A 17152-nucleotide genomic window follows, 5' to 3' on the forward strand; every position below is an offset into this window, starting at 1 on the left:
TGGAAACCTCTGACCTGGACTACCTTGTACTGGCAATGTTCTACTGTAAATACCCTGCTGGTCAGAGAAGGGCTGTTCTTTCAGAGAGCACCAGACTAAGGGAACTTGAAGGCCTCCATGGATGAAGATGCACGTCAGCATTAAGATCATGAGAACAGTTCCCGATGGGGATAGGCAAGTCCTTAAAAGACAGAAGGCTTGGGAGTTTGCAGAGGGGTTTAGTGTGAGTTAGGGATAATGTAAGAACAATTATTTCTGCATCCCTACCCTCTGTGATACTTGTGATGTGAAGTTTGCCAGAATTTATGAAATATTTTCTCACATCTTTTCTCTGTTTTACATAAACAATGGTTGTAATTCATTGTTGCTGCTGCTTTATACCGTAATATTATTTACTGATATAAATTTACTGATATTGAAGAAATTCAATATACCCCACTGTCAGTTTTAACCCCCTGTCTAATGATAAAGTTTTTTACATTTGCCCATGAAATTTTATCTGCTCAGCCATGTGTGAGAGAACTGCTACAGAAATGCATCATCGCTGCAGGTAATTTAAAATAAGCATGCGCTCTAAAATAATATATTCAGTCAAGGAGGTGGCGAGGGTTTGACTGTATGATTGACTCTTTGTAAGGGCTTTGAAATATCTTTTATAGAATCTATAGAAATGTCTTTTCCAACATCTGTCGCATGATCTTTCCTGTGCTCCCGTGAGCTGTGCGGTGTTTCCCAGGCGCGCTGACGGCTGTGGTTGTTGTGTTGCAGGACGTGGCGGGAGCCCATCAATCCTTACTACGTCAACACCGGCTACGCCCTAGCGCCCGCCACCAGCGCCAACGACAGCGAGCAGCAGAGCATGTCCAGCGACGCCGACACCATTTCTCTGACGGACAGCAGCGTGTACGTACAGGACCCCTCCCGCCCGCGGCCCGGCCGGAGACTCGGCTCGCTTGTCCCGGGGTTTCGGAAATTCCCGCAGGGCTCTGAAGTTTTGTATTGTTGATAAATATTGGTTTCCCAGCTCCTTTAAGTGGAAGGAATTCGAAATGTTTCCCTGTTTTGGGAGGAAAAGGACATTGAGCAATTGGCTAATGTCACACCGATGCTCGTTATGGAGGCTTAATCTACTGGGCTGTGAGATGAGATTGCTGGATCTAATTTAGGAAGGTCGGGTTTTTTATTTTATTGAATTGTCCAGGTTCCTCCTGTGTGCAGTGTAGTTTAAAGAGGATGCGCAGATATAAATGATAACACATATTCCTAGTAGTAGCCTTAACTGCATATAAAAGCCTAATATGTTTTGAGTCCTGTTCGGATATTTATCGTAATCACAATTTGGCTTTCTGAAAACATTTATAGGTTAATTTATACCTTAACATGTCTTTACCATGGTACAATGGTATTTGCGTAGTCTACCAAATACTAAATGTTCTTCTCCTTGCATATTTTCGTATTTGAAGTTTGTTTATTCATAAAATAATCCTGATATTTTGTAATACATACACTTTATTGATTATAGATTGCAGGCAACCAAGCAAAAAAAGTATTTAAATATAAATTCTGCTGCTTTGTCCTGACTCATTCATGTAACTTTAAGGAGTTGTGTACTCCTTTTTGAAACGTTTCTCTTATGCTTGAGTATAAATGCCGGGCTGAGAAATGGACTTCAGTGGTGAGAACAGTTCAATGGAATGCAGCTAGAAATTCTCCAGCTGATTTTTTTTGCTATGGTTAAATGTTATTATTTTGACCTGAAAATTGAACTTTTTGAGTTATTAAACAAACATCTGCTTTTGAATCAAAAATTGCATGATTTCAGTTAGTAGATTTTGTTTGTAGTGTTTATTGCAAGAGAGAAAAAAGAGCTAAACAAATATTCTATAACTACTTGATCATAATGGATCAATGTGTTTGTTTTTCCCAAAACAAATGTTTCAGTCAAGCTTTGTTGAAAAAGAAATGCAATGGTATGGAATAAGTGCTGAATGAAAATTATTTGTAATTTTAGGAAGTGCCTTTTGTGCTTTGGGAAGTAGGTAGAGTGTAATTCAGGTGATGATTGATCAGTATGCTTACAATTCGGATGACAGTCTAAGGTAGTTTTTTTATTAGCTTGAAGAGGCTTCAGAACAAAATCGTTATGTCAGGTTCTGCTGTTCACATGGAACTGACCTCTCATTGTTAACAGACTGAATCATGCCTTGAGCAGGAGTTGGGAGGATCTGTAAATACTGGGGTTCCCAGTGTCCGCTGGGATTAGGGACCAGAAAGTAGCAGCAGAACAATGTATACAGGGAGATTTTTCAGTACATGGAACATTTGAAAACTTTTTTTACACTACCATTCATTTTTATCTTGACCTACCGGTCATTTAAGTGACATTTTAAGAGTTTTTAATCCAGTCGCTCCTTCATGATTTTATCTTGAGAAGTGTGCATGTTAATGCTGATGTTTAGGTGCAGCAGTTCCACAGCTTGGAACTCTTTATCTTTGTTGTAAATGAGAGATAAAACACAATAAACACACTTTGGGCTCACTTTCAGGCTTGCCGCCAGCTGCCCAAAAAACGGGAACAAACATTTTCTGAAAAAAAAGTCATAATTAGCGTGCTCAGGTGTGGGAAATGTGTACGTTTTATCCCCAGTATCTGGATGAAATGAGTTCATGGAGATGTATACAGAGGCAAGTTTTAACAGGAATCTTAAGTGAAGAATTCTCATGAAGTGATGGACTTCATTACCATTTATGATTTTGAATGTAAAATCTTGGTAGCATGCATATTTTGTCAGTCACATTTTTGGAATATTATAATTGTGTTTTTCTACGCCTTTAGAAAAAGAATAAGTAACATAAAAAACCTGTTTACAAAGTAATTTTTTATCAGAAGGATCTGCTTATAACTGTTTCAGGCGGAGGGCTTTTTTAAATGTGACTAACAGTCGTCACTGCAGTAGAGAGTTAAAGCAGTGCAGCGCTGTGGCGAGACAGTTTCTCCTTAAATGGGTTTATTTGGCATATTTTTTCAATGTGAGAGTGACAGGGGCAAAAGTGACTGTGGACTGTGGAATCGCTTTTGTGTAAAATTAATTAGTAAACACAAGGTTTAGTGGTCGGTGCCGTGGCAGACTCAAGTCCTCCTACCTCCTACCTTGAGTACGAGTTGTGTCTGAGTCGTGAGGCATCGGAGCCGTGAGTCATCGCTGGCTTCAGGCCCCGAGTCCAAACCCACAGCCTTGAAGTCAGCTAATCAGAGTTATGCTTTAAAAAAATTCCTGCGTGAAAACATCCCATACACCAAAGCCAAGGAAAAATTAAAAGAAAGAGCTAAATAGAAAGATTCGCTGGTTCACAATAAGTAATAAAATGATGAAACTGGAAAAGCTTCTCATCTCATATTTCTTATCTCGTTTTGCATTTTAAAACACAATGGGATAATATCGAAAATATCCAAAATGTTGTTCCACAGGTCAATAAATGTCCTACAGATTTATTTTGTCATTTTGAGCTTATTATACCTTTGCTCAACTAATATTTCCTAACTTGGGTTTATGATAATTTACTATTTTATTCTGTATTTGAATAGGCACTATTCTAAAAAAAAACATGTGGGTTTACTTTGAAGGCTCATCAAAGATTACACCAACAATACTTTACAGACCACACAGTTTACAGCTCTCAGTAGACTGTTTGCTGTAAGATCTGTCCTTTAGGCATTTATGTTTGGTGAATTAAAACACTGAAGTCTGTATGTATATGGTATATATTGGTATTTTATCTACCTGACCTTATGAGGTCTATTAGGACTCTTAATTTGTTGCCATATGTTCTTCAGTTTTGTTCTCAGTTTTTTTCTGCTTAGATTTTGAAAGGCCTGAGTTAGATGAAATGTTTTTATATTCAAAAATCACAATTGCCTTTCCAAAAATAAGAGCGAATCCTACAATGTATGTACTTGTATGTTACCAGAAGGATTGCCTCATGAATGCTTCGGAGTACTTTAACTGACTCCTAACCTTCTTAACTTCTCATGCCTTATAAAGAAAGTTCTAGTTACATGTACATTTCAGACCACAGGAGCACATATTACAAGCTAACCACCATATGATAAAGTGCCATAAAAAGGGCATTATGTTGTTCCTTTTGACATTGGTCTTATAATTATAAATACACAGTTTGACTGTAAAGCAAGTAGGCTGTGACTTTGCAGTCCTGATACTGTCATTGCTGTTGCTCTAACAGAGAACTGACCTTGAGGCATATGATCTTTTATAACTATGGGATTGGCTATTATACATTCACATGAGAATGAAAACTGTTGATAATGCTGATGTTTATTGAGCACATGTTATTTGAATTTTAACATTGGGTGGTGGAAGTGCATCAGTTAATTTCGGGGTGCAGTAATTTCTTCAGTGACTGTGCATGTACTACAGTACAGACCACAAGAGGAATAAGAAGGCCCTACAGTTTTTAGTTGTTTTGTGTAGTTAGAGAAGTATTGAATTTATGATGATCTATCTTCCCTAGATGACAATTGATCTGTACAGCTGCCTATTGATGTTTTAAACTTTGATGTTTTCACTGAGTGCTTGAAAGAACTTTAAGCTTTTTTGATAGTTCCCTTAAAAGGATTGAAGTTGTACAGACATGCACTGAATCAGAAGTATACATTTAAAAAAAAAGAGGCATTTTTCGTAATTATGCTCACAGACTTATTTCCCTAATTTTTATCATTTGCAAGCCCTGCCCTGAGCACCACGATTTAGTTCAGCGTTTTCGTTTTTTTTGCAGCAGGAAGCATGTTGTTTCTTTTGAGTGCATGTAGCCTTGATGAGTTGGCAGAGAGAATTCAGTGAAAGGAGTGTGCTAAGTTCAGAGATGACACAGGGGAATCAAGTTAAAGAAACATCAAAGACGACACAGCAGGACAAAACCGTGTTTGAAGCAGGATAGATTAGAGGCGATTAGCAGCTGTCTGCCACGGAGATTCAAACAAAGCAAAGTCATATCCAAAAGGGTTCTTGTTGCTATGAATTAAATATATTCCCAGCACACTAGCTGCATATTCCTTCTTCCTGGGAGTATTTTGTAATAAATCTTGGCCTTCCTCCTGATAAACCACGTCTGTCGCTCGGCAGTGCCAAACTCAGTTTTGGTGGGTGAATAAATGCATGTGGACTTGCCTAGTTCTGGCTCCGTTGGTTTTCCCTGATCAGTTCCTGTTTTTCTCCAGGGATGGGATTCCCCCGTACCGGTTCCGCAAGCAGCATCGCCGGGAGATGCAGGAAAGCGCCAAAGCGAACGGCCGTGTGCCACTACCTCACATTCCTGTAAGTCCTGTCGGCGGCGGGGCGGCGAGGCGGCGAGGGCTCGAGCCGAGAGGGCGCTGCTCCTCGGCGGTCCAGGCAGACTCCGTTTTTCTTACCCCGGAGAAGGGGCCGGGGCGCGCCCTCGCGCTTGTGGGGTGAAAGGGGTCCCCAGCTGTCCCGGAGCAGCTGACAGAGCTTCAGCCTCAGTCTTCAGCCGTGTTGGTGCTGAAATCCGAGTGCTTGTCTTCTGCCAGGGCTTTGTTCATTTCAGTTGTGTTAAATTGCCAACTAATTGCGACTTGCAAAACAAACAAATGCGAAGGAAATGTGGGTAGGTGATCACTGACAGGATAGTTTTGTTCTTTGGATTGCTAAATTACCATGTATACAAACAGAAGAGTATTCTGTGTTGTGTATATTGCGATCTTTGTTAGCTGTAATTCTGTGAGGTATACTTTCCAGGACAATTCCTTTCTTTGTATTTAGAAGGATGGTAGCCTGCCACTTAGCCTGCTTTATCAGGACAAATGTGTTCGTGGAAAAAAAAATGAACTCCCTTATTTTCAGACGTGTTACTTCAGCAAGTGGACGTTTTTTTTGCCTTCATTTTTTTCTGTGTAATTGTGCGCTGTAGCACTGTTATGTAATACTGAAGTGGTATGCCGATGTTTCTAAAAGCATGTTAAGGTTCAATTAAAAGCTTCATATCACAGGATGCTCTTCATATTGAAATAGTTACAACTATGTTGTAATGTGCATACCAACATCACGCCAACTGCTGCTGTGTCCAACCATGCTCTGCTACCACTGTACATGTGGGGATATTTGTGGGTATCAGTTATATTAACAACTGTCTCTCAAAACTTTAATAGAGCGTGGGCCTGGCTTTCAGTCTTTCTTCCTAATTTTATTACAGAAAAATAAAAAAATGCAAATGAATAAGAACACTATCATTACCATCGGCTTCAGATCCTTGTGGCACTCCACAAATCACGCTCCCCGATTTGAAAGTTAGCCCCTAATTTGTGCCCTGTTTTCTATTAAATAAGCAGTTTTCAGTCCAAGCGCTGGTGTTTCTGTCAAAGACTGCAGTGTGAAAATTAATCTTTCATGGGGCACTTTGACAAAAACTTTCTGAACATCTAAATAAAACTACCATTTGCCTCGCGTGTCCATTGCTAATGTTGCTTGTTCAAAGAACTCTAGCAAGTAGTTGAGGAAAGACCTAACTTTTTGAAATCCATGCCGAGAATTTTCTGGGATGTTCTTTATAGACGATCCATTAATTTAGTTCTTATGTTTGCTCCCATTACCTCACATGTAATAGAAGTCTGACTTCAGGTTTCTATTCTTCAGACCCTCTTTAAGGAGGGGTACCTGGGCCAGTCCCTTTTCCTTCCCTTTTCTCTGAACTCTCGGAAGAGTTGCGTCCATGGCTGCTGGCTACTTCTCATCTCCGAGCGGTAGAAGGATGAGTTTTCACTCCAGCGGCAGCTTGTGTCATGGAGTAGTTGGGGAGCCTTGCTCGTGCAGTGGAGATGGGCTCTAGCGCGTTGTACACCCCTGGAAGAGTAACTGGGTTGTGTAAGATTTACTGGGCCTAATCATCCCAGAGCCGAGGCCGCGCGTGCCCGGCCCTCTGCTGGAGGTCTGGATCTCGAAGGTTGTGTTTTCCGGCAGCGCACGTACCGGATGCCGAAGGACATTCACGTGGACCCCGAGAAGTTCGCCGCGGAGCTGATCAGCCGGCTGGAGGGCGTCCTGAGGGAGCGGGAGGCCCAGGAGAAGCTGGAGGAGCGGCTGAAGCGCGTGAGGCTGGTACGTGAACCGCCGGGGAGCCACGGCCAGAGAGCCTTTTCCGTGGAGCCGAGTAAAGCAAGAGCACGTGGAATTTGGGATGTGAGGCTTGACGCTCAGTGTAGCCGAGTTAAACTAGCTGTTCCCAGTCTGGAAAGCCTTCTTCTGTGAGCGGACGTCCTGACTGGCGGTGAATCCCATGTGGTCAGTTGGCAAGCGATGCACGCACACGTGTGGGGTCTCTGGGGAGGCTGGGTGGCGCAGAGCTCAGCATTGCTGCCTTGCTGGGCTGAGACCCCGGGTTGGTTCAATCCCAGATCTTGCAGTCCAAAACTATACTGGTAGGATGATTGGCTTCTGAAACACTGGTCCAAGATGTGAGTGTGCGTCTGCCCTGGGCGGACTGGCCTTCCGTCCACGGTGCGCCCTGCTTTGCGCCCGTTGCTTGCTGGAGGAAGTGGCCGGGTGACGCCGTGGCAAACCCATCTCAAGTCCTGCTCAGAACTGGACAGCTGGCTACACACCTCAGGCCGAAGGCTTTGTGATCGGATGAGACAGAAGGGGAATATTTTGGTCTAAATGGAAAGAGTTAAGTCCGGTTCATACTCGGCACAGGGCATCCCCTGGTCAGCGCCATCCGTGGTGGTGATAGCATGACGTCAGGGGCAGGACATTGTTCTGGTCAGTGTTGGCCGGGGATCGTGTGGATGGATGGGCGGACATCCTGCTGAAGGTGTAGAACTGGGATAAAAAGACCTTCCAGTAGGAAGAGTTGCCCCAGACCACAAGGCCAAAGCAATATGATTGGAAGGGGGTGAACGCTTTTACACGGCCCCATATGTTCTTTTAATGCTTTAAGCAGATAAATTAAGCACAAACTCTAATTTGTGATATTGAGTCTCCTGTGTGAATTATTTTAAAACCAGTTTACCTACCATAAAATGTTATTGGCAGGAGTTGCCTCTTCACTAAATCCCTACTTAGCAAAACATGCTCATTTCCCTCTGGGTGTAGGATTTGTTATCTGTAATTTGCATAATTTCATTATCACTGCTACTGTTCTACACTAAATGCTTCTATATGCGACAGCATCATACTGGTAGTGGACAAAAGAAAAAGGAAACACCTGAGCAGAAGTAGGATACCAGGTGTATTGAATTGGGTGGCTTCTGACATCCCAAAGTGCTTGCGTCATGCAGACGGATGCCGAATTGGCAGGTGGTCTTTAATTATGATTCACAGGGCTGCAAGGGGAGACTCGGTGGCTTTTGCGTGTGGCAGGATCTGAACTGACCAGGACAGGCGAACTCGTTGATGTTTCACAGGCAGCGGTGTCAAAGGAGGTGGCAGCATGAACCTCCTCAGGAAAGACATTTGCAGAGGGCCACACTGGACGGCATCTGGGCATGCGTTCAATTATGGGGCGATTTACTAAAGATGTGTGACTCCGGGACACCTTAATAGGCGAGAAACCTCCCAGTCAGATGACTGCAGATTTCAACCTGGGGTGCAAACAGCCAGTTTAATCAGAAAGGGACTGTGGAGCAGTCCGGCGCGCGGAGGATTCTCACGGTTAAGTAATGTTGTGAGGCGCTTTTTCCATGCGTGGTTTCAGTGCACTAATTCCCTTAGAGAGCAGAGCTATTCCTAATTGTTGCTTGTGGTATTTAGTGATCATCTTGAGCCCATGCTGCAGTGTTTCTTTCCTGCTGGGAGGGGTGTCTTTCAGGATCACAGCGTGTGTAGTTACCTGATGCTTTGATGAGCAGGTCACTGAAGTTCTCCATGCTGTATGTCAGGGCCTTCTCTGTGACCACATCGCAGCCCTGTCCAGTGTCATGGTATATTCAGGAACCACGCCCGAGATAGTTTTCCATTTCCATCGACCTGGCACTGACTGACTTTCTCGTGCTGCAGCCCTCCTGCAATGTCATACGTCTCACAGCTCCCTGCTAAGTGACTTGACTTTGGGGTTTCCATTTTTTGTCCACTATCTTATACATCTATTGTTAAACTGCAGAACAGAAAGAAATACCAGCTCTTTTTCATAGTGATGTTATTCTTTTAGTCTCGGGAATGAGGCGTGTTGAGGCATTTGTCAACATCTCTCTACCTGACTGACAGTGTGGAATAATAGTCTGCGCCACTGTTTGTATGAGAAAATCTGTTCCAGCGCGTTACCTGAAGTCTGCATCAAAGAGCTCCATACGTGAATTATCAGGTGGAACTGCCAAGTTTTCATTGCCAAATTGCTTCTCATGTCATCTACCAGGAGAAATAACACAGTCAGCTGAAACAGTTGTCTGATGTTTTACCCATCAAGGTGTTAAAATATGTGTTTTTCTTTAGGAAAGATGGGAAAAGTAGCTGCTTGAGTCCCCAAGTCACAACGAGTATTTTTGACAACAGCTAGAATACGTTCATGATCTGCCTGTAACATTAGTGAAAAGAGCGTTGTGTTTTTTATCCTGCATATTTAAACTGAGAAAGTTATTCTTTAGTTTCTGCAGGAGAAACTAATCATGGTATAATCGGCGATCTTCCAACACCTGAATCTGCGGTGTTGTCTATATGGTGATGTGGGATAGTGCCACCTGCTGGCGAAACATAGTGCCCAAGTCAAAGACCTGGTACGCTATTTAAAAACGAGGGAAGCGATTGGCTATACAATGTCTAATTGCATCTGTTTGAAGTGCTCGCTGTCCGCTGGTGCACCTCTAGCTTCCTGAGGCTGACAGATTTTTCTGTGTATTATTCAAGCTCTAGTGGGCGACTTTACACTTGAGTTACAACTTGAAAAAGTACTCGGCCATAAATACTGTATTGCACCGTATTGTATTGGTTATATGTTTATTGTTTTCCATGTGTTGTCAATTCTGAATCCAATTTCCAACGTAGACCATTTTACATGAAAGTTTGCGTTTTCCCCCTAATACTGTCCAATAAGATGCATCAGATAACTTGTCAGCTCTCATCTGGCAGACCGGGGCTTGACGGTTCGTGTTCTCTGCAGGACACGAAGAGGTGTGGTGTGATCGTGTCCCTTTGTTATTAACAGGAGGAGGAGGGGGATGACGCGGACGTGTCGACCGCTCCCTCGATGGCCAGTCACAAGCTGCCGCCGGGACAGCACCCCGCGCACTTCAACGGGCGCTACCCGGACATGACCTACAACGGCATCCAGCTGCGGGACGCCCACGAGGAGAACCCCGAGTCCATCCTGGACGAGCACGTCCAGCGGGTGATGAAGACCCCTGGCTGCCAGTCCCCGGGCCCGGGCCGCCACTCCCCGAAGTCCCGCTCTCCGGAGAGCATGCTCGCGGGCAAGGGGCCCGGGCTGATGGCGCCCCTGCCCTCGGGGCACTGCAAGCACCTGGGCAAGCCGGCCCTGAAAGCCGACGGAGCCGGCCTGTACCACCACAAGTACGTCCATCACGTCCACCACCACGGCGCCCTGAGGAACAAAGAGCAGATCGAGCTGGAGGCCAGCCAGAGGGTGCAGAACAACTTCGTCTGGAACGGAGAGCCTCATCACTATGCAACCAAGTCTCGGAACTACGCCGACAGCATGGGAGTGGCGCCGAGCCCGATGGACGCTCTGGGCCACGGGTACGCACAGCGCCGCGCGGGGGTCGGGCCGGGGGCTTCGGGCCGCCTTCAGGAAGTGTGCGCCACCGGCTGGGTTTCTGCTTTGCGTTGCAGGAGTAAAGGCAGCACGCTCTCGAAACGCATCTCCAAGAAGGGGGAGTCGGGCAAGGGTGACGACGGCCGGAACTTCGAAGTCCAGGTGCCTCCGGAGGAGCTGGAGAGGAACCAGAAGATCATCCAGTGGATGATGGAGGGAGAGAAGGAAGCCGGGCGCCACAAGAAAACTGCCTATGGGTGAGTCTGGAATGGAAGAGGCTGGAAGAAGGCCGAGTTTGATTCAGGAGAACATAAGGCTTCAAACAAGAGGCAGCGATTATGCCCATCCAGCCCATTCCATTAGGTAGTTAGTAGTTAATTGATCCTGGGATCTCATCCAGCTTTGAGCCACAGTGCTTGGTAGCTTGTTCCATACTCCCACGACCCTTTGGGTAAAGAAGTGATTTATTGGTTTTTGGAAGATACAAGTTACATAAAACATCAATAGTTGTGGGCTATGGTATTTTTACTTCATTTTTGACTGTTTCAGATTTCTTTGATCCTAAGCCTTACATAACACTAACTGTGAGGTTCCCTCTAATAGTATGTCAAGATAAACACCCAGGAGCTTTCCATAAGTGGCCTCTTCTAGCTCGGCTGTTCACGATTTGGTTACATTTTCTTTTTTCTGCCTGTGTGCAAAACCCTGCCTTGTTTGTATTAACTGTTGAATCGCCAGTGGAAATGTAGATGCAGAACAGTCTTTTCCCCATTTTTGGTGGCTGGAACGTAACGGGGTCTGACCTGCTGGCGACGTGCTCCAGGCTGCTCCGCGTTCTTCAGAGATGAGCGGACATTTGGCTTATAGTTATAGTTGCCGTGTTACAGTTTCTCGTTACTTTATTTCCCGTCGGCTCACATCGTGAAACTGAGGGATTAGGGACTTGGAAACCGGCTCTTTCTAGTTTTTTCCGTTGTCCTTCTCCCGTAGGAATGCGGCAGGGGCTAAGAAACCCCCCAGCCACGAGGCGCCCAGGCCCAGCTCGATCGAGCGGCCCGGCGCCGTGCACCCCTGGGTGACCGCGCAGCTGCGCAACAGCGTGCAGCCCTCCCACCCCTTCATCCAGGACCCCACCATGCCCCCCAACCCCGCGCCCAACCCGCTCACCCAGCTGGAGGAGGCCCGCCGGCGGCTGGAGGAGGAGAAGAAGAAGGCAGGGACGCTGCAGGCAAAGCAGAGGTGCGGCGCCGCCGCCCGCCTGGGCCCGGTCCAGGCCGCGTGTTCGCTGCCCGCCGGGAGCGGTGTGGGTGACGCGGGAGCGTCTCCCCCGAGATTGCGATGGAGATGCCGCTCCGTCTCATCACCTCATCACACTTTTCCGCTTCACGTTGTCGGAGGCCTGGAGGTCTTTCTGCAGCCGTGCACTTGAAGGCTGAGGCGTTTCCTGTTGCGCGTGTTGTTTCACGATTTGGTTTAGGCTGCTTGCTGCTGCGATGGTTGCTTAGCTACACTTTTCATGGTTCCTCATTTCATTCTTTAATGCTGACCTATAAAGATAAAAAGCTGTTGAATTTTAGCTGGTAGGGACCAGTGATGACCTTCCATGAGCTAAGGTATTTTATTTCACCTTGGAACATCACAAATCTGCTAACTCATCCCTGAAGCCCACATTGTGATAATGAATCATTCCCATTTGCTGTGTGCGTGTTGGCGAAACGTTCTTAAATGTCTTCCTTGCATAGAGCTGTGTCTACACTTGGGTGTCAAACTCAGTGTCCCCCTGGGTCATATGAAAGAGTCCCATTTCATCTGGAAGCCACATCCATTCTCCATCCCTCCTGTTGGATTTGTAATGCCTTTGCCTTCAAAAAGGGACGCTGATGAAATTAATGAGCAGATTGCTTCAACGAAGGCTGTTGTCACTGGGCATTAATTCATTTTACACATTTGCTTTTTATATGTTAACTTCAAAGGTGTTTTTTTGATCAAGCAACAGCTTTGTGCGACAAGTGTAGCAGGGCAAATAATGCCCTCCCCCTGGCCTTATGCAGATTCGTGTGCATTTCTGAGTTAAACCTTCCTTTAAACTTTTTTTTAACCTTTTGGTTGCGCAAAACGTAAAACTCTAGTGTTCATCCCAGATTTTGCATTTTACAGGTTGTATACAATAGGGTTTACATCTTAAAGAGCTGGGTTAGAACTTGTAATCCAGAGATCAGTGCAGTACAGCTACCTAATGTGAGGTATAAACCGGATGATCTTCAGTCTCCTCTAGGCATTGCCTGGACTAAGGGCTTCGAACGCGAAGCTAGAAATTCTTTTCATACTACATCTGAAGTTGCAGTTTCTCAGTCTTATAGAGGCTCACAATCGGCATTTATAGAATGGGTTGTTTCATGAAGTTTTTTTGATAGGAAATACTAAGATGCTTCGTTTTATTAAAGTTAGTTTTATGGTTGCATGATTTACCGTATATATATATTTTTTTAAGTCTTTTGACCTTCTTATTTGTACCTACATATTTGACCGAATACATGATTTGACTATTGTGATCCACACCACTTCTTTTAAAATGGTACCTTTGTTTCTGTTTAAGGCATAAAACCCAGAAGAAGCATCCGTGTGAAAATATTGTTGTGGCATACTACTTTTGTGGAGAGCCAATCCCCTATCGAACATCTGTCAAAGGGAGGATCGTCACTTTGGGACAGTTCAAGGAACTGCTTACCAAGAAAGGGAGCTACAGGTAACGCAGGCTCTAGTCGTTTAAATGCATATAAGTAGAAATGTCTTGTAAAACTATTTTTGTATGTTTTAGCAGTTTAACAAGTACAGAGGCCAAATGTTCTATTTTTTTCAGAGCATTGTAGTTTTCTTCCCCCTCCAAAGCGGTTCCTGAAGTAGAAACAGTTTTATACCTTCAGAAGGGGTTCCAGGCTTGAAGAGTGCACTTTGAGGGGGGTTTTTAATCCGTTGTCTTTGCTCGATCAACGTCTCCTAGGTATTACTTCAAGAAGGTGAGCGATGAGTTCGACTGCGGGGTGGTGTTCGAGGAGATCCGCGAGGATGACGCCATTCTGCCCATCTTCGAGGAGAAGATCATCGGGAAGGTGGAGAAGATCGACTGAACGGGCGTGATGGAGCAGCTGTGTGAGAATACAGAGCTCAGCTAAAGGGAACAGTCCTGAGGGGCAGCCTTTCATGGTACAGGAAATGTCTTTGTCTGCTGGAGGAGCATTCTAGAGGAATGAGGGTCACTGTGGGAGATCTAATATTGACTTAAAGGCTTCCACTTCTGCACAGAAGTTTCCCCCAGCTGCTCAGTGCCAGAAGAATAAAATGGTGCTTTAACAGCAGAAACTGCATCTCACAGGACAAAAAGGAACTGATGCAGCATTATTGTTTCTTTGTTATATTTTTAACTCTAAGTGTAATGTAGCATTGTAAAGTTGTACTAGAAATTGTACTATGAATCTGTTTATTAAAGTTGCATATTTTTGATAACGTAATAGAAGGAACGTAGCCTTTCTAATGTAACAATGCTCTTGTAATTTTGATATGTACAGGTACTTCTGAATTTACCAGATGTGTACAGGCCATCTGTTTAAAATAATTTTTAAATATTTAAAAAAGCTTGTTATAATTAGATTAATTCAATTGATGGTTGCAGTTAAGAACTTTAGCTCCTGTTTCAAAATATTCTTGTCTTGGGTTGCTTTTCTCATATATTCTGGATCTCATAGCAAGTTAATTTAACACCTGAATCCTGGGACTGTCCTTTTATTATCAAATGCTTTAAGTCTCCTAAATTAGTCCATGTAGTGAAATGCAGTATCCTCTGAGAAATATAGCTTATTTATAATCCATAAAATCTAGCTTTGTTTACCAGTGCTGTCAAGATTGGGGGAAAAACTAACTTGCTCTGAACTTCTGCCATCATGCCTGTTTGTTCTGTGTGAAGCACCCTTCAACAAACATCATTATCGTGAGAGCTGGTACTAATATTCGCTGCAAAAGTTGGTCCTACCTTGATTTCACAGAGCTGGTGTTAGGTGATGTGGATAGACTGTCGGCCTTGCTCTGTCCTGATGAGCTTCATTGCATCTGCATATCGAGTGGGAACGGGCCCACGTTTGGCAAAGGTGAGAGCAACAGAGTCCTCGCAGAAATGGTAGAAGCATCAGCTGGCCGCTGTTGTGTAAAAACAAATCTCTCATATACAACTTGTATATTAAACGCAAAGAGCAAATATGATATTTATGTTAAATAAAGCAATATTTAAGAGCAACGTTAAATTGCTTAGAAACCTTTGTACGTTTTTTCACAGGCTTGCTGTAGCTCCTGGGGGGAGGGAAAGGTGTTGAGGAAAGGCCACTGCTTATAGTGAAAGATGGACTTGCGAGCCGAGAGGTTGGGCAGAAGGAAGACGCCGGGGGCAGCGATGAGCGAAGGGCTTGACATGGATGAACGGGAGCACTGACGTAGTCTTGTCATCCTGTCCTTGGGTTGCCATTGGACTATTCCAGTGTTTCCACATACCTTAATGCATTAAGAACTCCTTTAAGTCTTAGCTTTTTCAGTTTAATTAGGCTAATACAGGCACCTGGATCAAAACGATTTCGATGAGTCCGAATGGTCGACCGTTTGCTGGATCATAAAACACCAAAGAGCACCGCCTTCACTAAAGTTGTAAAGTGGACTTTTTTTTACTTTGTATAGCGGGCAGCAAGCCTAGCACATGGTTCTGCTTTATTTTTTTCCCTCCCCATTGGAAGTCAATTAAAAAAATCTAATCCCAACAGTTGCACCTCCTGTTATGTACTTCTTCTGTCTGATGTCGTCCTAGAAAATGGCACACCGAATCGGGGGCAGAGTCTGAGAAATCGAACAGGGTTCGGTGAATGTACGTGCGCCCTGGAGGAGGGAGATTGCATCTACGCAAATGCTGCTTTTGTAGTGATATTTTTGTGATCTTGCGGTTTTATACACATTTAACATCACAGTGAGGGATCTTGCGATGCCTCGGAAGAGATGGTGCTTGTGTTTTGTTCTCTGCTGGTGTGAATAACTCGTACTGCAGCGGGGGGAAACAAATTGTACCGAAATGACATCGTGAGCAGGCCGGGCCTTCACAGGGGACTAGTGTCAAACTGCTCTTGACGGAAAACCGGAGACTTGTTGAAACGTATCTGTTTCATGCCACTGTGTTTCCAGCTTCTTGTATTGTTTATAGTCACGCGATTTGTTCAATGACAAAAGCTTGAAATGAGAATTACAGCGCTCAAACTGTGAAAGCCCCCCTCCTCTCTCCTGCTTCAGTGAGGTATCATGTAAATAGACACGATGGAGTGCCTTTATAATGCAGTCTCTCTTTCCGCCATGTGATTCTCAAATGTCAGAGGTTTTGCTTTCATCCAGGGATTCGTTTTGTTTTTATTTAGCTAATTTGTGATGTTTTGCAAGATTTTATTTCTTGAAAAAGTGACATTGCATTCACTGAATCTGGATATGCCTTTTCTATGTAAATATGTACATTTTCATGTAAGTGTCTTCAACAAACAGCACATCTGGATACTTAGTACCCAGGTCACACTTCAGTGTGCTGACTTGTACAGTTATCTTTTAAAAGGTACTTGGACAATAAAGATATTAAAAGAAAAATAAATTGTTCAGTTTTCTTGATGTCATAATCATCCGTTTGTTGTGTTGAGCAGTATGGCTAGGCACTTTTCGGTTTGCATTAGTTTCCAAAGTGGAGTTCTGCAGTAATACACCAGAATAAGTGATGGAGCACCTCGCCACAATTTGTCAGCACCTCTGTGCATTACTGGGCTGAAGGGACCTATCAAACCCTTAATGTTTTGCCAACATATTACACGAGGCAATGGCTTGAGATGAGAATTCAAATATCTAAAGCAGTTAGCCTTTTGTTAACATTTTTCATGTTTGTCAGCTCTACTGGAGAAGCATTCCAGAGGAATAATTATAAGTAATCATAATTATAGGTATCTGGAGCATGAAAATGTATTTACGACTTTTTAGGTTTTTTCAATGGCTACAGTGCCGTGAAAAAGTATTTGCCCCCATCCTGATCTCCTCTATTATTCCACATTTCTGACAAGGTTTTCATCTCAATCTAATAACCGATAAAGGGAACAAATATTTTTTTTTACTTATTTCATTTATTTAATGAACAAAGTTATCCAACACCAACAGGCACTGTGTGAAAAAGTAATTGCCCCTGGTTAAATCAACCCAATTAAAGGAATAAAGTCAGCTGATTGAACACAGCCAGCCCTGCTCAATATAAACCTCACTTATTTTGACCCTTACCATCAGAGTCAAGTTGCCAGCACAAAGAATTCAACAAGCACATTATGCCACGATCAAAAGAAATTCCTGAAGAAATCAGAAAAAA

At 44.0% G+C, this 17152-nt stretch overlaps 1 protein-coding gene across 7 annotated transcripts in view; it reads left to right on the top strand.

Annotated features, from left to right (window-relative positions):
• The window catches only part of axin1 (axin 1), a 69742-nt gene extending 53343 nt beyond the window's left edge, over window positions 1-16399 (top strand). For 6 of the 7 annotated variants that reach the window (XM_015359835.2, XM_015359832.2, XM_015359834.2 and 3 more), the window contains 8 exons: window positions 769-903; window positions 5237-5333; window positions 6993-7130; window positions 10168-10718; window positions 10812-10991; window positions 11725-11973; window positions 13331-13480; window positions 13736-16399. In XM_015359835.2, the coding sequence (XP_015215321.2) occupies window positions 769-903; window positions 5237-5333; window positions 6993-7130; window positions 10168-10718; window positions 10812-10991; window positions 11725-11973; window positions 13331-13480; window positions 13736-13862 (1627 nt within the window). In that variant the 3' untranslated portion in view covers window positions 13863-16399. The remainder of the gene's footprint in view (window positions 1-768; window positions 904-5236; window positions 5334-6992; window positions 7131-10167; window positions 10719-10811; window positions 10992-11724; window positions 11974-13330; window positions 13481-13735) is intronic. The other variant, XR_001479878.2, reaches the window with a different exon arrangement.
• Window positions 16400-17152: the final 753 nt, after the last annotated feature.

The sequence above is a fragment of the Lepisosteus oculatus genome, chromosome 19, assembly GCF_040954835.1.
Source record: "Lepisosteus oculatus isolate fLepOcu1 chromosome 19, fLepOcu1.hap2, whole genome shotgun sequence".
NCBI classification, from domain to species: Eukaryota; Metazoa; Chordata; class Actinopteri; order Semionotiformes; family Lepisosteidae; genus Lepisosteus; species Lepisosteus oculatus.